Source organism: Myxine glutinosa, chromosome 1 (genome assembly GCF_964187855.1).
Source record: "Myxine glutinosa chromosome 1, kmMyxGlut1.1, whole genome shotgun sequence".
Classification (NCBI taxonomy): domain Eukaryota; kingdom Metazoa; phylum Chordata; class Myxini; order Myxiniformes; family Myxinidae; genus Myxine; species Myxine glutinosa.
Window position 1 is genome coordinate 366,378,690 of NC_136261.1, and position 26,394 is coordinate 366,405,083.

Below are 26,394 nucleotides of genomic sequence, written 5' to 3' on the forward strand. Positions count from 1 at the left end.
CCCTACTTATGATACTGTCACGTGACTGCTCTCAGTTAAGACCGAGAGTAAGCCACGGATGGAAATGAACGTTTATGAAGGCATTCAACTCCAATTGATGGCGGATGATACGCGAGGAGGAAGAAGAGTACCGACTTACCTGGACGGCCTTGATGATGTCTTCACCCTACGAAAAGTAACTCAAACGGGAACGGGTTAAAATGTACAGGGAAAAATAATAAAAGGAATTTATTTACGGAACCCGATAACAAGGAAACGCGCCGGTTAAATTAATGTCCTAAAATGGAGTGCTCCTACACCAGACTTATAACACACACGAGGGGATGATTAAAATGGAAAGAAACGTTGTATGTGTGTGTGGGCTTAGCTCAACCACTCGGGGTCTCGTTGGCTCGTCGGCTCGTCCAGTGCGTTGGTGGGAAGTAGGCCTCAGTCCGCCTCATGCGCGCGCTGCCAGGCCTCACCAGACGTCTCACTCGCCCCTGCCTCGCCACGCTGCAGTGGCAAGCCGCGCTCGTACTCTCGTCGCTCGCATGGAGAACCCAACTCTTTGTCCTCGCTCCACCGTCTTCCACCAGAGTCCGGAACCAAGAGGGGAGAGTCGATGGCGGAGGAAGGCGTAAGGGGCAAGCGGGAGAGAAGGCAAGAGGGCAAGTCCAGGGCAAGAGGGGAAGGTCCAGAACAAAAGGGAGCAGGGAGAGAGGAAAATGTGGGTTTTTCTTCACCTTTTATCAACCCCTCATGACGTCATCTCTCTCTGCCAATCCCTGCCGGCCAACATCGCAGGCTCAGTTCTCCACCAATGGCCGCGTCACTTCTCTCTCATGCCATCGGTCGGTGGCCAATCAGTACGTCACTTCCTTCTACAAATCAGCGGGTCGCTCCTTGCTCTGCCCCATGCCAATCAAAAGTCCTTCCTTACTCTGGCCTTTCATTGGTCAACTCCCGCCCATTGGTGTGATCTCCCCATCAAACCCCTCGACCAATCCGTCGCGAGGTGGGCATGGCCTCAGCCGGCCTGAACAATGTTTTATCGCCATGTTGGCGCAATGCGTGGGCGCTTCCTGCCTGCACTTCCGGTGAGTTTTATTGTGGGAGGGGGGGGAGTGGGGGGGTGGGTGGGGGAATTTAATTAGTATGTGTGTTGCTAATGGGCCTGCCTAGTGTCTATGGTGCAGTGCCAAATGGGACGAAGGATAAATCACAAGGTCTCACGAACAGGGGAATTAACATAATCCCTACGATAATTAGCACAAGGCCATCCTCGTATGACCACAAATATACAAGCTTAATCCGACATCCGGGCTAAACAGGTCCTCTACTTATGTACATCAAAATGGTTCTTCTTCTTCACGATTGTCGGAACACAATACCTATGCAATTCTACCTGGACTAAAGTATTGCCTACGCCCCACAAATGTAACGCAGCCTTCCCCCCCTGGAACCGTAGCCCCCGCAAGGTTCACTGCAGGCGCTACCGTTCCAGTCTTAACACTTACCGTCTCACACTTAATTAGCCTATGAAATAAATTAGGAGGGCTGTGGGAAGCGAGCCGTAGCTACTTACCTATTCTCCTTACTGTTCTACACCCCTTAAGCAGCAATTCACATTTCAAATATTTACAAAACCTGAAGTCCTCGCTCCTAACTCCTGGGGCAGGAAGAAAAAATGTCAACAACACACAAACCTATCTTAACCTCAAAACGTATCCAATAATTCAAAAAAAACATTTGTCCAACCCCATCCTCCAGACCACATCCCCCAGTGGATGCCACAATACCTAACGTTACCTGCGGAGCCATCCCAATGTGCTCCAAATTTCCGCGGGCCTTATCTTGGTGTTACAGGTGAGTGACATGGCTTGGTGGATTTCGCCCACATTCACTCACACAAATCCCATAACCATTCATATACATTTCAATAATCAGCAAAAACACTTATTTCACCCCCCCTGCAAGACCATGGCATAGATGTCATTACACATGTATGTGTGTGTTTCTACTAAGCAGCGGGGAGGTACTGTACAAGCAAGATGGTGGGGGAGCTTCAGGCTGTTGTGCCTGCAGTTCAAAAACAAGTCGCCCGACTTACGACCTCTTCACCCCCCCCCCCTTTAACTCTTGGCCCCGTGACAGCCAAACAGCTCCTTAAGCTGTCATCCCGCCGGAGAGGTCTCCACACCAGGCTTCGTCGCCTCAGGCTTTCACACAGCCTCACAGGTCGCCAAGGGTCTCCATGCCGACGGGGTCCCAATTTCCAGACACCACTGGCTACCAGGGGCAATTACTGCAGAGGGGGCCGCAGTCACCTCTCCTCCAGAGCTTGATCCGTACCTGCGGACACACACACCTTCCCCACCCACAAAATCCACAATAACATTTCCTCCCCCGCTGCCATTCAATTCTCAACCACATATTTCAATTAAAAAATGTCACAAAAAGATGCTGCCATGGCCTGCTTACATGTGAAATCCCCATATTCACATTTCCAAACACATTTCAATCATAACTCAATTTCCATCCTCATGACCACACAAAAACACAAGAACCTTTAACACATAAACAAACGACATCCACAAGACACTTTGTGGCACACACACCAATCCCCTCACCGGCCATGCCATCACTCTCACCCGCTCCCATTCCAAATTACTCATTTCCCAATTTCTAAGCAAGTACCGAAGTCTGGGACAGTAACCATCAAGGCACTTACCTTACCTTGATGTGCAGGTAGTTGCAGGTTGGTCCGGTCCAAAAGTGCCATCCACCCTACTGAATTCCTAAATTTATCCCATGGGGCCTATCAAGTTTCCAAATTTCTTTTTTTATCCGATATACTGGCAAGTATGTGGATCTGCCTCCTCCGGTGACCTTTACTACACTACTACGTTTGGCTACGACAGCTCCGCCCCTCTACCGTGGAAGGACCATCGGGACAAGTTGAGCAGCCGAAACGCCAACATGGCCCATGAGTGTCCATAAGGGCGCGACCCACCATCCATCCTTCGGCCCCCTGTGAGGAACACGGCTCCACTAGCCCCAAGCTGGCCAATGTGGTGAGCACCTACTGCCAACTCCGCCATCCCCACGACCCCGGACCTGGGAGGCACGGTCACAGTGCGTGGCATCCCAACAACCACGTCCCCTGCACCTGCACATCATCCCCCAGTCCGACCACATGTAGCCCCCAGTGCCCACCCACACTTGATCACGCCCAAGGCCTAGCCGACAGCCATGCTCCACCAGGTGACTCAATCCCAGAAGACACGGTCCGCACACCTCGGACACCCATAATACCACGTTGACCTCCAGACTACCCAACTACATAGCCACATGATACATTAGGGTTTCTTCTTCTTCATGCCTTCTTTTAAAGCACACGACCTATGCAATTCCACCTGGACTAATGTATTGCCTACCCCCTACAAATGTAACAATAGGATTCCGTTACCGTGATAACAGCTGAAGGGAACTAAGTCAAACTTGGTACAAGTATGTATAATTATGTTAAGATAAACAGATTTTATTATGGGGTCAAGAGATCAAAGGTCAGAGGTCAGCGTCTATCATAGGTTTCCTTTACCGCGCTAACTTAATGGCTGAAGGGAACTAAGTCAAACGTGGCACAAGTATGGATAATTATGTTAAGCTAAACGGATTAGATTATGGGATCAAGAGGTCAAAGGTCAGAGGTCCCGTTGGGTAAAAATTCTGTTACTGCGCTACCTTGTGAACTCGTGATGGGATTTTTGACCAATCTTGGCATAAGTATATATTATTATGAAAAGATGAACTGATTAGATTTCAGCGTCAAATCAAACTTGGTACAAGTATGTATAATGATGTAATAAGTTGCAATTAGGTACTCTACACGTGGGGAGAAGGGCAGAGCATCGTTTACGTGTCGCCACTCCCGTTTGTAAATGCTTTCTCCAAAATGAATAATGAACGTGTCTGCATTTTTTAAAATTCATTTTGTTTCGTCCATAACGTTTTGATATATCCTGCTCACAAACAAACAGGCAGACAGGGGTGAAAATATATAACCTCCGTCCAATGAAGGACTCCATCGACTCGACAATAAATGAAACCTCTGCCAGGCCACCCCAAAACACAAGAAAACACATTATGGAACTGGCTCTATGAAGGCAAGAGCACAACATTTTAGATGCGATGGATCTCTGGGTCGTTCCCGGGAGATCGATTGGCTATTTCCTTGCCTATCTCGGGCCTGTTCGACCAGAACTTAGTGGGGGCTTTTCAACAACAACAACATCATAGCGGAACGACAATTTGATGTCATAGTGACGTGCTGCCAATGAACAGACATTTTAAAGCATTTACCTTTGTCCCATCTACAAACTTCCTGCACATGGTAAGTATGGCTTTGACTGCTTTCTGTCCAGAAAATCAAAATGAGCAAAATGTCTGATACTTATGAAGTGAGGTCTCCGTATTGAATGCAGAAGCTTGATGTTAGTATCCCTGGCAAAGTGTACAATCATTTGTGCTAACAAGGAAAAAAAAAAGGAACCGCCTTTAGAGGCCATTTTTCCCCGCAGAGCGGGGGTTGGTCTTTTTTTGGGCACCTTGGTCCCCTTTTTGGAGCAATGTTTTACGACCGGATGCCCTTCCTGCCGCCAACCCTGTTAGTCGCCTCTTGCGACAAACAGGGAATTACCAGTGAACTGGTGCTCAATTTGCCCACCTTGGAAGGATGACAGGCTGAGTCAACCAAGATCCGAGGATCCCAAGCCGGCACCCTAACCGCAAAGCCAACACCATGCCTGGCAAGAAAAGAAAAAAAATTGTGCTAACAAGGTGATTGTCAAAATGGGTTCTTTATTTATTTATGCTTTTATTTTGTTTTGTGATTTTTGCAGAGAGATCAGAAGAGGACCCTCTACCAACAATTCCCTCTACCAAGGGTGACGCGGGGTCGAGTGATCAGGAGCGCGATTCCATTCAGGCATCAGATGCATCAAACAACAAAGATAGTTTGATTATTCCTTCAGAGATCCGTGTTGGTGTGCGCTCATACAGGTGCACATTTTGTGGAAAGTTATTCAGTCGGTCGTCATCTTGTCTGCGGCACATGAGAATCCACAGCGGTGAGCGACCGTACAGGTGTTCGGTCTGTGGAAACGGTTTTATTCAGTCGTCGCACTATCGCACTCATTTGAGGATTCATAACGGTGAGCGCCCGTACAGGTGTTCGACTTGTGGAAAAAGTTTTATTCAGTCGTCGCACTACAGCACTCATTTGAGGGTTCACAAAGGTGAGCGCCCGTACAGGTGTTCGACTTGCGGAAAAGCCTTCACTTTGTCGTCACACTATCGCACTCATTTGATGATTCATAAAGACGAGCGTCCGTACAGGTGTTCCACTTGCGGAAAAGGTTTTATTCAGTCGCAAAACTACCGCACCCATTTGAGGGTTCATAACGGTGAGCGTCCGTACAGGTGTTCAATTTGTGTGAAAACCTTCACGTGTTCGTCAAACTATCACACTCATTTGAGGGTTCATAATGGTGAGCGCCCTCATAAGTGCACTGTTTGTGGCAAAGGCTTCAATCAGGCTTCAGGCCTTCATCGGCACACTAGAACACACAACAATGAATGTCCGTACAAGTGCACTGTATGTGTTAAAGCGTTCCGTACATTGTCGTCCTGTAGAAGGCATATAAAATCCCATTCCAGACTTGACAGTACTCAGGTCAGATTAACAAAGAACACTTAAAAACAAAACAAAGTGGAAGATTTTCCATCGTCACATCGGACATCTGATGAAAATTATTTAGGTGTTTCAAACTTAGAAGTCGCTTGAAACCTCTCGTAATCACTCGGGACGAAATCCTGATGGAAACCCATTTGTGCTGATGAATGAGGATGAAAATAAGATGTTGCCCTACCGATAGCAAATGTAAAAGGAACAGAAATGTCGTTAAGATAGAGGACGTGACCATACCTACAATGGCCAAGCTCCACAATTACATCATGCGATTCAATAAACCTACTAGGTATTACCCTAACATCAAAATTATCCTCAAATCCACGCATTACACAAATAGTTAAGTCTGCCTCTAAGAAACTGGCAGTCTTGTTCAGATGTCGAAGATTCTTCTCCTATCAACAGTTGCTTCAACTATGTAAAGGATTGATTCGTCCTTGTATAGAGTGCTGCTCTAACATCTGGGGAGGTTCTAGCTCCACATACTTACTGGACAAAATTGAATTAAAAGCAATCTGACTTTTCAACTCTCCCAATTTGACCTAAAAACTTGACCCGCTCGAACTACGCCGCAGAGTTAGCTCTCTTTCTCTTTTCGACAGATATTACTTCGCTTTCTGCTCTCAAGAACTTTCTCCGCCATTAGCGAGACCACGGAATACTCGACAATCCACTACATCATGATTATTGTGTGGCCATTGGCAACTCAAGGTTGGGCCGTTATGACGTTTGTTTCTTCACCTCCACTGCCAAACTCTGGAACTCTTTAACTTCTCATGTCTTTCCAAATACTTACGACCTTCCCCTTTTCAAAAAGCAATTTTTGTTTCACTTCCTCAAAAACTCTTAGACTTTTCTCTCTTTCTTCACTTTTCTGTTAATGCAGCTCTTTTATTTAGGCCTGACCTCAATGAGGACTATATAGTCCGTGAGTGGAGCCTTCAACATAAAAAAAAAAATGGAATGAAGTATTCAGAGTGATCGAGTTCAGACCCATATTTATACTCCTTCAGTGAAACCTGTGCATGAGCTGTGGGAATTTTATTAGAAAGGCTGGTGTAAGTAAATGTCACAATTCTGGCCTGAATAATCCAACACAGGAAACAAGTACACTCGAGTTCATAGAACACTTTACTCCATGCATTCTTGAGAAAAAAAGGACATTGGAAGGGTCTTTCAATCTCTTGCTTATTGCGTTTACGAGCATGATGTATATTTCCTACGAGGCGCCATTCTGCCTGAATCTCGATAGTCCCTAACACTGAGAGAGCAGCAAATTTGTTTGGCTGAGATGGCGTAAAATGGCGTAATATTTTGTCCAAGTAGTGCTAAACGGAAGGGTTTTGAAAGTGGCAAAAAGGCGATTTGTGTTCTACGTTGTTCAAGTGTATAATTAAATAGAAATAAAATAAATGTTTTAAGGGTTGGAGAAAAAAGAGAAAAAAATTCGGACGTTTACCGGCATTGATGATGTGTCTTATACACCACCTTATTTAACGCATTACATTAGTACTTCGTGCCTGTTGTTTGTGTCCTTTCTGACAACCCTAAAAGCAGTAAGTTTCCTGTTTGGAATGGTTTATAATTTGGTTTCGCTGCCAAACAGACAGGCAAACTAAAAACTTGACCACAAATTAAAGTAAATAATTATCGGTGTGTAAATTTGTCCAGTATGCACTGTATAAAAGTTACATTTGAATAACAAAAAACATTCCTGAATCCCAATAAACCCAAATTTCCATTGATATTCAACCTCAAATTAAAGTGGTAATCCAACACATTCGGATTTGCGTGCGAAATACAATGCAAAATTGGCTTGAAGCTGTATCTATTTATTCCTCCCAAGTTTCAACAAGGCACGAGGGTCGATGAAATAGTGAATTTACTGGTATAAAGGTTGGGGACACAATCAAGGAAAGAATTCCAATTCACGGTGAATCCTGAAATATCAGGACAAAAAAGCAAGTACAGCCAATTGAAAAGTTGGAAAAGGCTCATCATGCTGGCGAAATTGTATCCATGAGAACTGACTGCAGTTGGAAACTTATTCAATGAAACCTTGAATAAAATCCTTAAAAACACACCCAAAGTAGATATTAAGTCCAATTCCACAATGACCTTTTGTCTTCCGTTGTTCTTCACAATCTATATCTGGAATTTGATGGTTGGTCATTGTATTTTTTAATTTTTATTGAAGATGAGAACCTGCTTTTTGGTTGATTGGTTCCTCAAATAAACAACTTGCATTCTCAAGCTCTGATGTGAGTTTCTAGGTCTGTATTACTTTGTACAACTACACTGTCGTATGACATCACAACCGGGGTAAGGGTTATTCATTTTCCCACTGGCGCTCCGCTCCGAAGCACTCACACCTGTAGAAGTGCCATGTGAGATGAAGGCCTGGAAGAGGTGATAGTCAAAGAGAACAGATTCACATAATTAGGGGCAGGTGACCGCGTGGGGCGCCAGGCTCAAGGTGGAGGAGCACCAGCTGCCGGGCTTGGGGTGCGGCTTCCACAAGGAATAACGAGGAGTAGCCAGGAGGAGGAGGCCATTCGGGCCATCATAGTATCATACCTGCGCTAAACAAATTCCAGATTAAATAAATCCATCAAGCTACCAACTTTGTATCAATTCAAATATTTTAACCGAGAAAACATTTGAAAATGCAAAGCCCATCCGTGCCCGTTTGTATTCAGTCGTCTTCTTCTTCTTCTTCTTCTTCTGTATGCTCAAAATAACAAAAACAGTTTTTTTTAAATACAAAGTGAAAATTAGTCATTTTATGCAGCCTTGACCTTTGAGCTTTATATCTAAAAAAAAAACAATCGGCTTGTTGCTTTTGATTGGTGAACCAACTAGGGTGACCCATTATGCAAATTCTTAAAATTACAGGTCAATCGGATGAAAATTGACGATTTTATGTGACGCTGACCTTTGACCTTTTCACTAAATTATTAATTTGTCTTCTCCATATTCTCATAATAAAGCTTTGGTGAAAATTTGATGACAAAACTCAAATGTTAAATTTAAATTTCAGGTCAATCGGATAAAAATTGATGATTTTAGGTGACGCTGACCTTTAACCTTTTGACCTTTTGACAAAATTATCAATTTGGCTTCTCCATATTCTCATAATAAAGCTTTGGTGAAAATTTGATGACAAAACTCAAATGTTAAATTTAAATTTCAGGTCAATCGGATAAAAATTGATGATTTTAGGTGACGCTGACCTTTAACCTTTTGACCTTTTGACAAAATTATCAATTTGTCTTCTCCATATTCTCATAATAAAGCTTTGGTGAAAATTTGATGACAAAACTCAAATGGTAAAAAAAAAAAGGTATGGCCCGGACAGGCATGATGACGTCATATCTGAGGCTGAAAGGTGTAATCTATTTCTACTTTACCTTGACGTAAGGATCTCAGAAATAAAATAAAACACTCCGTGAGGTGAACCCCAACTACCAGTTCAGGTTATACACATGTTCATTTGAAACTTCAAACAAGGAGGGCAGACAGCCGGCTTAACCGATTACACACCCCGATGATGTTATGCTCCGAGATGCAGCACGACCCACCCACAGGACATAGAATTGATTATTTTATTATTGTTTTTATTATTATATTAGACTGAGGAACGATCTGCACCTCCGGCGTTTATTTGGACACACAAGGAGGGTGTCCACCTGGAGAAGTAACAGCATGGCGAGTGGCTAGAAATGGTTTCCTCTTTCATGGTCAACGGATTTCACTTAGAACAATGAAAGGACGGTGGTTAGGGGTTGTCATCTCAGTTAAGGCTCTACCACGACCTTTCCGCCATTTCCACACAACCATGAATGAATGATTGATCAGTGATCATGCTTTCAAGGTTATGTGCATAGAAGCATCCCAAAGCAGCATTCCTGGTAAAATGTATTTATAATCAAGGAAAAGGGAAATGAAAGAAAGATGTGAAGATGAAAGAAAACTTTCTGAAAATAAAATGTTTCCAAGTGAGTGATGAAGGTAGAGAGGGAATGAAAGTGCTCCGACCACGTGCTCCTCCCTTATCTCCATGTGCTCCTCGCTTATCTCCACATGCTCCTCCCTTCTCTCCATGTGCTCCTCCCTTATCTCCACGTCCTCCTCTCTTATCTCCACATGCTCCTCCCTTATCTCCACGTCCTCCTCCCTTATCTCCATGTGCTCCTCCCTTATCTCCACGTCCTCCTCCCTTATCTCCACATCCTCCTCCCTGATCTCCACGTCCTCCTCCCTTATCTCCACGTCCTCCTCCCTTATCTCCACATGCTCCTCCCTTATCTCCATGTGCTCCTCCCTTATCTCCACATGCTCCTCCCTTATCTCCATGTGCTCCTCCCTTATCTTCACATGCTCCTCCCTTATCTCCATGTGCTCCTCCCTTATCTCCACGTCCTCCTCCCTTATCTCGATGTGCTCCTCCCTTATCTCCACATGCTCCTCCCTTATCTCCATGTGCTCCTCCCTTATCTCCACGTCCTCCTCCCTTATCTCCACATCCTTCTCCCTCATCTCCACGTCCTCCTCCCTTATCTCCACATGCTCCTCCCTTATCTCCATGTGCTCCTCCCTTATCTCCATGTGCTCCTCCCTTATCTCGATGTGCTCCTCCCTTATCTCCACGTCCTCCTCCTTATCTCCATGTGCTCCTCCCTTATCTCCATGTGCTCCTCCCTTATCACCACGTCCTCCTCCCTTATCTCCATGTGCTCCTCCCTTATCTCCATGTGCTCCTCCCTTATCTCCACGTCCTCCTCCCTTATCTCCATGTGCTCCTCCCGTATCTCCACGTCCTCCTCCCTTATCTCCACATGCTCTTCCCTTATCTCCACGTCCTCCTCCCTTATCTCCATGTGCTCCTCCCTTATCTCCACATCCTCCTCCCTTATCTCCACGTCCTCCTCCCTTATCTCCACGACCTCCTCCCTTATCTCCACGTCCTCCTCCCTTATCTCCACATGCTCCTCCCTTATCTCCATGTGCTCCTCCCTTATCTCCATGTGCTCCTCCCTTATCTCCATGTGCTCCTCCCTTATCTCCACATGCTCCTCCCTTATCTCCATGTGCTCCTCCATTATCTCCACGTCCTCCTCCCTTATCTCCACATGCTCCTCCCTTATCTCCACATGCTCCTCCCTTATCTCCATGTGCTCCTCCCTTATCTCCACGTCCTCCTCCCTTATCTCCACATCCTTCTCCCTCATCTCCACGTCCTCCTCCCTGATCTCCACATGCTCATCCCTTATCTCCATGTGCTCCTCCCTTATCTCCATGTGCTCCTCCCTTATCTCGATGTGCTCCTCCCTTATCTCCACGTCCTCCTCCTTATCTCCATGTGCTCCTCCCTTATCTCCATGTGCTCCTCCCTTATCACCACGTCCTCCTCCCTTATCTCCATGTGCTCCTCCCTTATCTCCATGTGCTCCTCCCTTATCTCCACGTCCTCCTCCCTTATCTCCATGTGCTCCTCCCGTATCTCCACGTCCTCCTCCCTTATCTCCATGTGCTCCTCGCTTATTTCCACATGCTCCTCGCTTATCTCCATGTGCTCCTCCCTTATCTCCATGTGCTCCTCGCTTATCGCCCCACGCTCCCACCACGTCCTCCTTCCTTATCTCCATGTGCTCCTCGCTTATCACCCCACGCTCCCACCACGTCCTCCTCCCTTATCTCCATGTGCTCCTCGCTTATCGCCCCACGCTCCCACCACGTCCTCCTCCCTTATCTCCATGTGCTCCTTGCTTATCACCCCACGCTCCCACCACGTCCTCCTCCCTTATCTCCATGTGCTCCTCGCTTATCGCCCCACGCTCCCACCACGTCCTCCTCCCTTATCTCCACGTGCTCCCACCACGTCCTCCTCCCTTATCTTCCCGAGCTCACACAACGTGCTCCTCCCTTATCTTCCCGATCTCACACAATGTGCTCCTCCCTTATCTTCCTACGCTCACACCACGTGCTCCTCCCTTATCTTCCCATGCTCACACCACATGGCCCTCCCTATATCTTCCCGCGCTCACACTACGTGCTCCTCCCTTATCTTCCCGATCTCACACCACGTGCTCCTCCCTTATCTTCCCATGCTCACACCACAGGCTCCTCCCTTATCTTCCCACGCTCACACCGCAGGCTCCTCCCTTATCTTCCCGCGCTCACACTACGTGCTCCTCCCTGATCTTCCCGATCTCACACAACGCGCTCCTCCCTTATCTTCCCGATCTCACACAACGTGCTCCTCCCTTATCTTCCCGCGCTCACACCACGTGCTCCTCCCTTATCTTCCCGATCTCACACAACGTGCTCCTCCTCTCTTATCTTCCTGCGCTCACACCACGTGCTCCCTTGCGATGAAATGTGATGCTTCTTCCCTTTTGATCACAACCGTCACGGCTTTTACAACCGGAAGCAGCACCCGATGGCATTTCGTAAATAATATTAAAATGTTTTAAAAAATAATACAAGCCAGGAATGGAATAAAATAAAGTGGGAAAGGAGAAAAATGTAGTATGAAGGGGGAATTTTGTTCGGTAATATGCATATTGAAGTATTTGTAAATTACGTAAACGGGATTTTCTGTGTTGTGGGAGGTTATTGAATTTCCACTGGCAATGCCGGACACTTCAGCTAGTAGCACAATATTTTACAGATCAGTGCATGTTCCTGCATGCAGAGCAACAATATTACAGTATTAGTTACCCTGCGCTCGCGAAGCAAAAAGCAGGGTTAAGCATTCAGGTACGTACGTACGTATTCAGGTATTCAGGTACTGCATTTCAGTAAAGTGTGTGCTGTGTCAGCATTTTAAAAATTAATTGTCTCGGCAACCGTTGTTCCGATTGACATGAAATTTTCACCATAGGAGGGCCTCCTCCTGTAAAATATTTTAGTGAATATTATGACGTCATAGCTCACGTGGTACAGGCGCCATCTTGGAAAAACGTTACACCTCTTTATCTCCCAAACCGCTCAATGTAAAAAATGGAAACATGGCTCATTGTCAAGTACTCACCATGGGGAATAATATATGTTGAGGATGATGTCATCAGTGCCTTAATTATGACGTCATAATCCGACAAGTACAACACTTAATCTGACCAGTATGAAACAAAAAATTCCTCTGCAACTGTTAGTCTGATTGGCACGAAATCTTCAGAATATGAGCAGCTCCTCCTATGGAAATTTTTAAAATGATAATTATGACGTCATATGTCACGTGGTACAGGCGCCATCTTGGAAAATCGAAAAAAGGTTGCACCTATATATCTCTGAAACCGCTCCATGGAAAAAAACGGAAACATGGCTCATTGTCAAATACTCCACTTGGGGAATAAGATATGTTAATGATTATGTCATCGGTACTTTAATTATGACGTCATAATTCGACAAATACAACACATGCATCTGATCATTATTTTAAAAATGTCAGCATCTGTTGGTCTGATGGACACGACATTTTCACCATAGGAGCACCTCCTCCTTTAGAATATTTTAATGATAATCATGACGTCATAGGTCATGTGTTACAGGCGCCATCTTGGAAAAATTGAAAAACGTTGGACCTCTATATCTCCAAAACCGCTCTATGGAAAAAATTGAAACGTGGCTCATTGTAAATAACTCCATATGGGGAATAGGTGTTAACGATGACGTCATTGGTGCCATAATTATGACGTCATAATTCGACAAGTACAAAACTTCATCCGATGAAGATGAAATTTCTTGAGCGTCATTTAGACATAAATTGATGGAGAAAATAATAATAATGATGACGTCACCGGTCACGTGGTTCGGCCGCCATATTTGCTTAAACACAAAAGCCTTAAACACCACTGAAAACACATCCTGGCGAGGGTCTGCAATCTCTGATTGCTCTTTCTTGTTTGTTTTTTGTTTTCTTGTTTGTCCCGGCGATTTCTTCGATTTTCACAAGTAACAAATGGACCCAAATGCAATACCCTCAACCCTGGCGAGGGTAACTAGATGTTATTTGTGGAATGCTGTCGCGTCTACCCTGTAGTGAAGACCTCAGGGCGACAGATGACCAAACGAGCTTTAACTCCGAGGCGTATACCCAAACTATGGCGGTTCCTTTGGCATGCGCGGGGGTGGAGGGTAGCAAGGGCTTAGCTGCACGGATTTTACTGGGCGTCCTCGAACCCACGAACAAATAGACAAGACAGGACACAAGGGATTGAAAATGTAACAGATAAAGGTTTAATGAAAATAATGCAGGCAAAAACAAAACGAAAGGTAAAACCAAACGAATTCCTATAGTGAGGGGCCTCCACACGGACTTGTATACAACACAAGAGGATGATGAAATAAAAATAAAATGTGGTGAGGTGCGTTGGCCGATACGCTGCCTGGCGTCCTTGAACGGTCCGTGGAACCACCGCGTGAGAACCGCACAAGATGGCGCACAGTCATGCCCGTAGCAACCACCGACCCGCGAAGCGATGGCCAAACTCCTTCCTCCTCTGATCGTCGCAATCCACCAGGCTCCACCACTCGCTTCGCTAGCGCGCACCGCTTCACGCCCAGCTGCCTCCGTCGAGGGCACAGGGAGAGAGAGAGAGCAAAATGGGTCTGCCTTCCACGCAGGCAGGAACCACCTGCGACTAGTCCGGGACAGAAAGAGAGTTAGATGGCGGTCGCTTTGCCTTTTTTCTCCTGGTGCTCGAATGTTCGACGATGACATCGCACTCGCTCCAATCACCGAGTGCCGTAGAATCGTCCCAACCAATCGTTCTTCGGTGCGTTGCCTCACAGCCACACTTTGCGCCCATCGAGAAGATGCGACTGGGTGGTGTAGTCGTGTCTGGGTACCGTGTATTTAAGTCTGGCGATCGCGTTGTTTTAATTAGATGCTGATCGCATGGTTGGCCGAAGAAATGTCATCAGAACAAAGGGAAAAATCACAAGGGCAATTACACACTGGGAATTCATCCTTATGCCCTATCTAATTGGCATAGCTCCATCCCTCGCATGGAGACATATACACGTTTACCCGGACATCCGTCCCTGACTTAAATACATGAGGATTCTCGCGTTGTGATCGCGTTGTTTTAATTAGATGCTGATCGCATGGTTGGCCGAAGAAATGTCATCAGAACAAAGGGAAAAATCACAAGGGCAATTACACACTGGGAATTCATCCTTATGCCCTATCTAATTGGCATAGCTCCATCCCTCGCATGGAGACATATAAACGTTTACCCGGACATCCGTCCCTGACTTAAATACATGAGGATTCTTCTTCGCAACATGTGGAGCACACTACTCTATAAAATTCTACCTCGACTAGGTATTTCGTTACCTACCCCCGTACACATAACAATACTTACCATGCTCAGTCTTACAAATTTGTAATTTAATCTATGTACACTTCTAGCTCTAAGGTAAATGTGTACAAATTATACTTTGAAAAGTCTGATATAGAATATATTCCTAAGCCTTTTGTTACGTGCTCCTCCCCAAACCCCGGTCACGGTGTACCTCCGAGCCCCGAGAGGAGTCACGGCAGAAAGATGTGTTATTCTGTATGTCAAAGATCAATGGTGAAGCCACACCAATTGTTACCAACAAACAAATATTGTATTAAGATCACACAAGAATAACAGTACAACAACAATAGTAATCAACTGTACAACCAATATATATTTCCTATGATGGTACCATCAGGTTCGTACAATATAACTCACTGTGCTCCAAGTGAGCGAAAAGCAGAACATTCCCCAATGTCTCTATTCCGGCATCAAGCCAAAGTCGATCCGCTCCAGCGATCGTCAGAACGATGTCCAATCGAGACCAGAATCCCGTTCGGATGACAGTCACAGTCCCGCTGCCAAAGCTGCACAAAGGTGCCCTCAAGGCGACTGGGAAATCGCACCCTCGGGTATGGACGTTCCACGGCTCCAAATCAGCGAACTGCAGATTTCCCACTCAAAAGTCACGTGACACACGCACACCAGATTAACGTCTGAATGCGGTGAAAATGTTTGAAACGAAGTGAAAAACCTTGAGCGATGCGCAAAGCACGTGAAACAAAATGGCCGACGGCCCGTTCTCGTGGCGTAACGGCACTCCAATGATTCTCTTCGGAATCGACCGCAAAACCTGACACGAAGGTTGATCTGTCACAGCGATAACAACTCTGTCGCAGGAATCTCTTTCCCGGGAAACCAAAATTTCACTCATGACCCTCGTTCGCCAATCATTCGCTCCAGACCTTGAAGCAGCTGGGCTTCTTGTCCGACTCACTCGCTCCGCCTTCACCTCTTCCTCTTCTTCCTCTTCGTCCTCTTCGTTGTCGTCCGGTTCCGGTTTCATTTAAAACATTAACTTTTTACCTTTTGAAAATAGTAATCTCTATTTCCCCCAAACGACAACAATAATAGTACATGGAATCAAAAATGTTTACAGTGGATGAAAACCACAACAACGGAAGTGACGAATCCGTAACACTTTGCAAAGTCGCTTTTATTCTCGTTCTCATGCGTTTTCACAACTACCATGGCTGATAGCGATGCCAGAATAGATCGCTAAAGTATAAATTGGGGGATCGTTAAAATGGGAAATTGTACTTTATCTTATTCTTCGCTTTTTTCGCCAGCCGAGCACAATAAGGGATGAGGCGATTACAATGATTATAATTTTGCATGGCTTTCGATCTATGCTCAATATGCGTGATATCAAATGGTCATGTAACATGTGGTAAAGTTTCAATTTCCTCCGTTGAGCGGTTTTCGATGTACGCTCAATATGCGCGATATCAAATGGTTATGTAACATGTGGTAAAGTTTCAATTTCCTCCGTTGAATGGTTTTCGATGGCCGTTCAATATGCGCGATATCAAATGGTCATGTAACATGTGGTAAAGTTTCAATTTATTCCGTTGAGCGGTTTTCGATCTACACTCAATATGTGCGATATCAAATGGTCATGTAACATGTGGTAAAGTTTCAATTTCCTCCGTTGAATGGTTTTCGATGGCTGTTCAATATGCGCGATATCAAATGGTCATGTAACATGTGGTAAAGTTACAATTTCCTCCGTTGAATGGTTTTCGATGGCCGCTCAATATGCACTATATCAAATGGTCATGTAACATGTGGTAAAGTTTCAATTTCCTCCGTTGAGCGGTTTTCGATCTACGCTCAATATGTGCGATATCAAATGGTCATGTAACATGTGGTAAAGTTTCAATTTCCTCCGTTGAGTGGTTTTAGATGTATGCTCAATATGCGCGATATCAAATGGTCATGTAACATGTGGTAAAGTTTCAATTTCCTCCGTTGAACTGTTTTCGATGTATGCTCAATATGCACTATATCAAATGGTCATGTAACATGTGGTAAAGTTTCAATTTCCTCCGTTGAATGGTTTTCGATGACCGCTCAATATGCACGATATCAAATGGTCATGTAACATGTGGCAAAGTTTCAATTTCCTCCGTTGAATGGTTTTCGATGGCCGCTCAATATGCACCATATCAAATGTTCATGTAACATGTGGTAAAGTTTCAATTTCCTCTGTTGAGCGGTTTTCGATCTACGCTCAATATGTGTGATATCAAATGGTCATGTAACATGTGGTAAAGTTTCAATTTCCTCCGTTGAACTGTTTTCGATGTATGCTCAATATGCACTATATCAAATGGTCATGTAACATGTGGTAAAGTTTCAATTTCCTCCATTGAATGGTTTTCGATGGCCGCTCAATATGCACCATATCAAATGTTCATGTAACATGTGGTAAAATTTCAATTTCCTCTGTTGAGCGGTTTTCGATCTACGCTCAATATGTGTGATATCAAATGGTCATGTAACATGTGGTAAAGTTTCAATTTTCTCTGTTGAGTGGTTTTTGATGTACGCTCAATATGCACTATATGAAATGGTCATGTAACATGTGGTAAAGTTTCAATTTCCTCCGTTGAATGGTTTTCGATGGCCGCTCAATATTTCCTCTGTTGAGTGGTTTTCGATGTACGCTCAATATGCGCGATATCAAATGGTCATGTAACATGTGACCCTATGATATATGACCATGTGACTCAAGAGATGTGGCAAATGGTCATGATATCAAATGGTCATGTAACATGTGGCAAAGTTTCAATTTCCTCCGTTGAACAGTTTGCGATGCACATTCTTAACAAAATGCAGACACATACATACTGTTACGTCAGGGGGGTAGAGTGATATATAGAGCCAGGTAGATCTGAATAGGTATCATGCTTCGTCTGTCGCGATTGGGAATCTACCTTGTAATAGGTTCTATGTTTAACCCGGTTTGTCGGTATAAGCTGTATTGGTGTCCCCGCCACGAGGGAGCGGGGCATGCTAAGTAGTACAGGGAATATGGATAAGATTCCTTTGTTCGTCGGCCCCTCTGTCGCCAAACCTGTGTCCCTTATGGCAACGCACTCATTTAAACACTTGGATAGGTACTGAGTGCACTCATTAAATAATTCCCCTCCCTTACCACAACGACTTTGGGAAACAGGCAGGAAGCCAGATCGGGGCACCGCCGCATGGGCCGCAGCCAGCCACACCACCAGCTGGGCCAGCAACGAGCCTCAAGCAAGGCTGGGAGCCACGCCCAGGAGGACTGTTGATTGGCCAGGGGGAGGGGCGAGCAACACCACAGGGCAGGAAGCACTTGGCCAATGGGAGGGCACCAGTGCAGTCAGAACATTCGAGAGGTCGAGAGATGAGACTCTGGTTGGGGGAGAAAAGGGATTGTTAGGGTTTGACATCACACGCCAGGTGACAAAAGGGCTGGCTGGACGACATTTTCTCTCTCTCTGCGATCGACCCCTGGTGCTTGAAGCTTTTGCTCTTTCTTTTTGCCTGGACCCTTCGTGCTTCGCTCTTGGAGATCTCTCGGCACTCGGAGCTCTTAGCTGGTTCGTCGTGGTGCTTGGAGCGGTGTTCAGTGCTCGGTGCTCTTGGTGCTCGGAGCGAGCGGGACCTCGCGTGCGGCAGACGGGCTGGGAGCGAGGCGTGCGCCTGAGCAGACGAGGCCAGGGCCTACCTGGCGACATGCTCTCGGGGTCTCGGCCTAGCGGAGCGCGCGAGCAAGGCGGACAGAGGTTTCTTCGCGCCACTGGAGCCTAGACGATTCCGGCCGACACACTGCCGACTACTGACAGATAAGGCCGCACCCCACAGAACATTACATGACGGGACAGTTATTTTATGTAATTCATTCCTTTGTCTCATATTTGGAAGTCGGTGTGCGGGATCCCGATTTAGGAAAATTATTTATCTTCCGTCGCGTTTCATTGTCTTGGGTTTGAAATAAATCATTCTCTTTGTACATTTTACCTCCCGTGTTCGTTGAGTTACGTTCCCCTGCAGGATCAGAGCTGTCGTCGGTTCGCTATAGGTAAGCGTTTCTGCCTCTTCTTCTTCATTCTTCCGCCCTTGCTTTTATAGCCGAATCCGTATTCGATCGTCGCCTCCATTAAAGCCGTTTGGGTCATACGTGAGCCCTGGTGTTAACCTGAAGGGATCGCGCGACAATACGTACATACGTACGTACGCAAGCGATTGCTTAACCCCGCTTCGCGAGCACGAGGTAACTAATAGTCGAGGAAGAAATGGAACTCAAAGTCATTTTGTGCTCAGACTTGAAGTTTACAAAGCATGTAAGCTAACGTACGTACTGTTCTAGTCGTGCGGGTCATTCAAGTCACCTGGTAAGAGTCCGATGAGTCGCCTCATTGTGACTCATGTCCATTCGTCACAGCGTGTTGATTGGGGTCTCTGAGTCGGCCAAGCGTTACATTAATTAGCACCCGATATCTCATCTCTAATTAGGCCGAGGAAGCCGGAGACGTGTGGCATGGTCTTAGAAGGGATTTGTGCTGTCCACAGTCTTCCTGCAATAATGACATTGATGGACTTTTGAAAAGCCTTTAACTCCATCATCCATCGTGGCAAGATGATTAAGATCTTAACGGCATATGGAATATCTGATCAACTTGTGAAGGCGATTTCAAATATGAGGAACACTTGCTCCCTTGGGGAGCTGCCTCAGGGTGGAAGTGTGCGGGAATTGGGGCAAATATAATATTTAGTACCGTGCCTACCCTCCCTATCGGCCACAATTTTAAACTGATCTTTATGACACTTCACCAAATGGTAGAGTTGGTCATAAGGAAGAAGCCTATTTATTTTGAGGTCAACATAGGCCAAAAGGTCAACAAAGGCCAAAGGTCAACTTAAGGTGGAATTTTTATAATCCTCAATTTTCATCTGATTGACTTGAAAGTTGAAGAGGATTTGCATGTCAGATCACTGAATTCAACCACCATCTATTTTTGAGATCAACATAGGCTAAAGGTCAACAACTCCTTTTAGGGATTTCGCAAGTATTGTGCTGTGCACAACATAATTTTTGTTTGTCTGCACAGAATGTGAGTATGCTAGTAACAAAAAAGCCTTAAAAACCACTGAAAACACGTCCTGGTCTAGTAGGGTCTGCAATCTCTGATTGCTCTTTCTTGTTACCTCCGCCACCAAAGGTGAATGGAGGTTATGTTTCAACCACTGTCTGTTTGTCTGTGAACAAAATATCTCAAAAAGTTGTGGACAGATTCGGACAAAATCTTGCAGAGAGGTGGAGTATGTCACAAGGACGAAATGATTCGATTTTGGTGAAGATCCGGATTCGGATCCGGCTCGTAGAATTGTTTAAGTGATTCTTCACCATTGGGAGATTGGGGTAAAAGCGATACATAGCAGGATATCTCAAAAAGTTGTGGACGGATTTGAACGAAACTTGGTGGACGAAGTGGGTGTCTGACAATGACAAATAGATTCGATTTTGGTGAAGATCTGAATGTGGATTCGGATATGAGAATTATTTAATTTCTAAAAGTGATTTCACCATTGGGAGATAGGGCCAAAAACTATACATTGCGGGATATCTCAAAAAGTTATAGATGGACTTGGACGAAACTTGTTGGACAGGATGTGTGTGTGACGAGGAATGATCGATTCAAATTTGGTGAAGATTTGAATATGGATTCGGATATGAGAGTTATTTAATTTTTAAGTGATTCTTCACCATTGGGAGATATGGCCAACCAGGTGGTGGTTTGCTCTCTACTGGGTGCCGTTCCAGTTTGGTAATGCAATATGAAAGCTCATACTGAGTAATAAATCTTTTGTGACACTCCTCAAATCTTTATAAACAAGCATTGCACCTAGGTCCCCCGTCGTTGAAGTGATGTGAGTTGACAAAGTGGAAGACGCAAGGCGGCCATCTTGGATTTTGACGTGGCGACCCAATTTTCAATAGCGTTCTCCCTTATGTGTAGATACACCCACACACCAGATTAGAAGTTAGTAGTTCGTTTATTTTTAAGATATTTCGCTCACAAGGTTCAGACATATATATGGTGGCGGCCATCTTGGATTTTGACGTGGCGACCCAATTTTCATCCCGTTCTTCCTTATGCCGAGATACACCCACACACCAGATTAGACGTTCGCTTATTTTTCAAGATATTCCGCTCACAAGGTTCAGACATACATGGCGGCGGCCATCTTGGATTTTGACGTGGGTTGCACCCACACACCAAATTAGAATTCGGTCCTTCGCTTACGCACGCATGCACGCACACACGGACGACGGGGGGGAAAACCATGGTCCCCCTTTTGCTCCGTGGTGAGACGGGGAACAATAATGGTTTTCCGTCTTTATCTCTTTATCAGCTTCTTATCCTTTTTTGTTTTAATCGTCTCAGTCAATCGCATTCTAATTTGACGTGGTGAATGAATAGGCCTTGAATTTCTTGCTCTTCCATGAGCCTCGCTCCTGTAAAAAGAAATAAATTGTCAACTTCTCGTCATTTTTTCTCCAAACTTGTGTACACGCCAGAGGAAGACCATCTGTGCGTATCTCATTCGTTCGGTGTTTCATTCGTTTGAAATTTCATTCGTTTCTGTTTCCTTGACCTGAAGTCATTGACGATATTCTGCTAAAAGTGGAGCCCAAACTCTCAGAACCACATGGACCATAATCTATCTCTTGATACCCCACGACCCACATCCCGACAAAGTAAAGCCGAAATCTTCTTCTTCTTCACGCTCGGTCGTGACGCCGCACCAGGAAGACGACCGCCATTTCCATACTGTCGGCAGCTTATATCGCGGTACGATTAACTCAAACAATTCGAATTTCGACAAATATGCCGTGTCGATGCGTCCTTGGTGGTTGTAGTAATATAAACCGAGACGGTGTTATGCTACATCAATGGCCGAAAGATCTGAGGGTTGCCAGAAATTGGACGAAGTTTGTTCGAAATACCCGAGTGTGGACGGGGCCTACAAAATGGTCGCTTTTGTGCTCGGAACATTTTACAGAGAACTGTTATGAAACAACGGAGATTGCTAGATCTTGTGGTTATCCCCCACGATTGAGAGAGAATGCCATCCCCACGATTAAGCGGAAGAATCAGCTGTCGCTCAAAACTGTAAGACCATCCAGCACAATCCCACACCCCCCTCTCAACCCACCATCCTCCCATAATACACACCACCACCCCTCCTTCCCCTCCTAGGGACACACATGAACATGGCACAACACAGCATAGAGAGGGCACGGCACGGCACGACACACACGGTACAACACCGCATGGCACAGCACACACGGACATGGCACAACACAGCATAGAGAGGGCACGGACACTGCACGGCACAACACCACGGCACGACACTGCACGGCACGACACTGCACGGTACGACACTGCACGGTACGACACTGCACGGTACGACACTGCGTGGCACAGCACAACACTGCACGGCACGACACGGTACTGCACGGCACGACACTGCACGGTACGACACTGCGTGGCACAGCACAACACTGCGCAGCACGACCCTGTACGGCACTGCACGGTACGACACTGCACGGCACGGCACTGCATGGCACGGCACGGCACTGCGCAGCACGACCCTGTACGGCACTGCACGGTACGACACTGCACGGCACGGCACTGCATGGTACGGCACGGCACGACACACACGGCATTGCACAGACACGGCATGGCATGGACAGCACGGCACGGATAGCTTGACACACACGGACATGGATATGGCACGACACACATGGACACGACATGACATACGGTATGGCACTGACACAGCACGACACACACGGACATGGCACAACACAGCACAGAGAGGATACGGACACGGCACGACACACATGGATATGGCACGGCACAGACACGGCACGACGGACACGATGCGACCGACATGGACATGGCACGACAGACATCGACGCAACATGACAGACATGGACACAGCATGACAGACACGGCATGACTGACACGGCACGACGGACACGACAAGACACGGACACGGCACGACAGACACGGACACGGCACGACGGACACGACAGACACGGCACGACAGACACGGACACGGCACCACAGACACGGACACGGCACGACAGACACGGACACGGCACGACAGACACTGACACGGCACGACAGACACAGACACGGCACAACAGACACGGCACGACAGACACGGGCACGGCATGACGGACACGGCACGACAGACACGGACACGGCACGATAGACACGGACACAACACGACAGACACGGACACGGCACGACAGACACGGACACGGCACGACAGACACTGACACGGCACAACGGACACGGCATGACAGACATGGACACTGCATGGCACCACACACACGGACACTGCACGGCACAACACACACGACACTGCATGGCACAACACACATGGACACAGCATCGGCACGACACGACAGACACGGACACGGCACTACAGACACAGACACGGCACAACAGACACTGCACGACACACACGCACAATGCATGGCACACACGGACACGGCATGACACAGACACAGCACAGCACACACGGACATGGCACAACAAAGCATAGACAGGGCACGGACACAGCACAACACACGGACACAGTACGGACGTGGCACGGCAGACACGGGCATGGCACGACTCACACGGCACTGCACGACACACACGGACACTCCAGGCTTTATCACTCGGTGTATCATAACTTGCAAATTATTAATGGTGTTTGCAATGTTGATAATTTGTAATGGGTTATTTACAATTACCCTCGCCAGAGAAGAGGGTATTGCATTTGAATCTGTCTGCCTGTCTGTCTGTCTGTTTGTTTGTCTGCATAGAATGTCAGTATGCTTTTCTCTGCAACCGTTGGTCCTATTGCCAAGAAATTTTCACCATATAGTCCTCCTGTAGAATATTTTAAATGGTAAATACGACGTCATAGGTCACGTGGTACAGGTACCATCTTGGAAAAACCGAAAAACTTTGCACCTATAAATCTCTGAAACCGTCCCATGGAAAATATTGAAACATGGCTCATTGTCATGTACTCCCCATGGGGAACAACAAATATTCATGATGATGTCATTGTTTATGACGTCATAATTAGACATGTAGAACGCTTTATCCGATCAGTGTGAAATTTCTTGCGCATGATCCACACAAAAAATGTATGGGAGAATTAAATTAATGACGTCATCGGTCACGTGATTCGGCAGCCATATTGGATTGAACATAAATCTATGTCGTCATTAAACCACACAAATACAGCAGCTAATAAATACCACACAAACGCATCTTTGCGATGGTCGGCAATCTCTGATTGCTCTTTCTTGTTAATATTTGGTTTGATGAGTTGTATTAAGGTTGCTGATTTGATGAATTCTTCTAAACTAAACTGATCTAGGGTATCATTTGATTTGAACTGTACATTTCAAAGTCTACATTTTCTACCCCTCTAAGATGTACATAGATGGGGCTGTAGTTGTAAGGACCCTTATGTGAAGGGAAATATGTAGAATTACTGTTCATCCTCTCTGATGTGTGATGATTTATGATTCTCTGTTTTATATTTGTTCTCTGCAGAATAATTTTGTCGAACAGCAGTTTGAGGGTCTGGTCGTAGGGGGGAAACGGAAAAGGACCGTGAAAGCACCAACGATTTTTTATGACGTCAAACCTCACAAGCCAAGCAAGTCTCTTCAGCAAAGAAGTTCGAATAACATTACAACACGGAAAGTTGTCAAGAACATACCCAGCTTGCCAAAACACTCTTACTGTGCTGCTGCGCCAGCAGATTCCTTGTCGTGGGAACGTAAGTTTTCATTATTTAGGCCTACTGGCTGTTCCTCTTCGATAATGTACCGATTTTTTTGAACAACAAGTAATAAATATATACAGGAATCTTCTTGACTGGCAGACTTTTCTCAGAAATAAGGCAAAAATTCCAAATAACAAGTAGGCACAACTTGCATGTATAAAATCGATACATTCCATGCACGATGGACTCAAAATGGCATTGAATGATGAGTTGTCACCACTCATTCATTTTCATAATTCCATTGTTTGCCAAAATTGAGCTTAAGTTCCATGTTGTAGTTTTAAAAATAACATGTTTTTTTCAAATTCATTTTCAAAGGTTCAGCACTTTTCAAATGTGATGATGTTTTTTTTTTCTGTCAACCATGAAATCCAATAATTTCAAAGTGGAGATATAATTGAGTGATGATGGTCAGAATGTGACTTGTGAAAATTATAAATGTCAACCTTTTAATTTGAAGACCCATTTCCTCCATTTACTCATCACCTGCTGCTTATGAAACGAGAACGACACTCTTCGACGTCGCGACATCGACCGATATGCCTCCACCCACATTATTATATCACCAGTGGGGTCACCCATGGGAATCCCACGGGCATGGACGTGTGTGACATTTGGACATCTTGATTTAGATGCTGCACATTAAATTTTACAAAATGGTTACTGGCAATTCATCAGATCCAGAAATGGTGTAATGAACACAATTTATTTATTTCACATAATATGTGACCTCTCACTCCTCTCCACCTGACACTCTCCTCTCTCCACCCTCACCCCTCTCCAATCCCACTCCTCCTCACACTCCCCTCCAATACCTCCTCACACTCCCCTCCAATACCTCCTCACACTCCTCTCCAATACTTCCTCACACTCCTCTCCAATACTTCCTCACACTCCTCTCCAATTCCTCACACCCCCCTCCAATACCTCCTCACACTCCTCTCCAATACTTCCTCACACTCCTCTCCAATACTTCCTCACACTCATCTCCAATTCCTCACACTCCCCTCCAATTCCTCACACTCCCCTTCAATCGCTCCTCACTCTCCTCTCCAATCGCTCCTCACTCTCCTCTCCAATCGCTCCTCACTCTCCGCTCCAATCGACCCTCACTCTCCAACTCCTTGCTCCTCACTCTCCAACCCCTCGCTCCGCACTGTCCAACACCTAGCTCCTTGCTCTCCAACCCCTAGCTCCTCGCTCTCCAACCCCTAGCTCCTCGCTCTCCAACCCCTAGCTCCTCGCTCTTCAACCCCTCGCTCCTCGCTCTCCAACCCCTCCCTCCTCGCTCTCCAACCCCCAGCTCCTCGCTCTCCAACCCCTACGTCCTCGCTCTCCAACCCCTAGGTCCTCGCTCTCCAACCCCTCGCTCCTCGCTCTCCAACCCCTAGGTCCTCGCTCTCCAACCCCTCGCTCCTCACTCTCCAACCCCTCGCTCCTCGCTCTCCAACCCCTCCC

General features: G+C 46.0%; 1 protein-coding gene across 1 annotated transcript in view; it reads left to right on the top strand.

Annotated features, from left to right (window-relative positions):
• Nucleotides 1-24,768, top strand: part of LOC144889519 (uncharacterized) — a 47,769-nt gene extending 23,001 nt beyond the window's left edge. The window contains exons 4-5 of the mRNA XM_078770078.1: nucleotides 4,884-5,111; nucleotides 24,702-24,768. Coding sequence (XP_078626204.1) covers nucleotides 4,884-5,111; nucleotides 24,702-24,706 — 233 coding nt within the window. The 3' untranslated portion in view covers nucleotides 24,707-24,768. The remainder of the gene's footprint in view (nucleotides 1-4,883; nucleotides 5,112-24,701) is intronic.
• The last annotated feature ends 1,626 nt before the right edge of the window (nucleotides 24,769-26,394 follow it).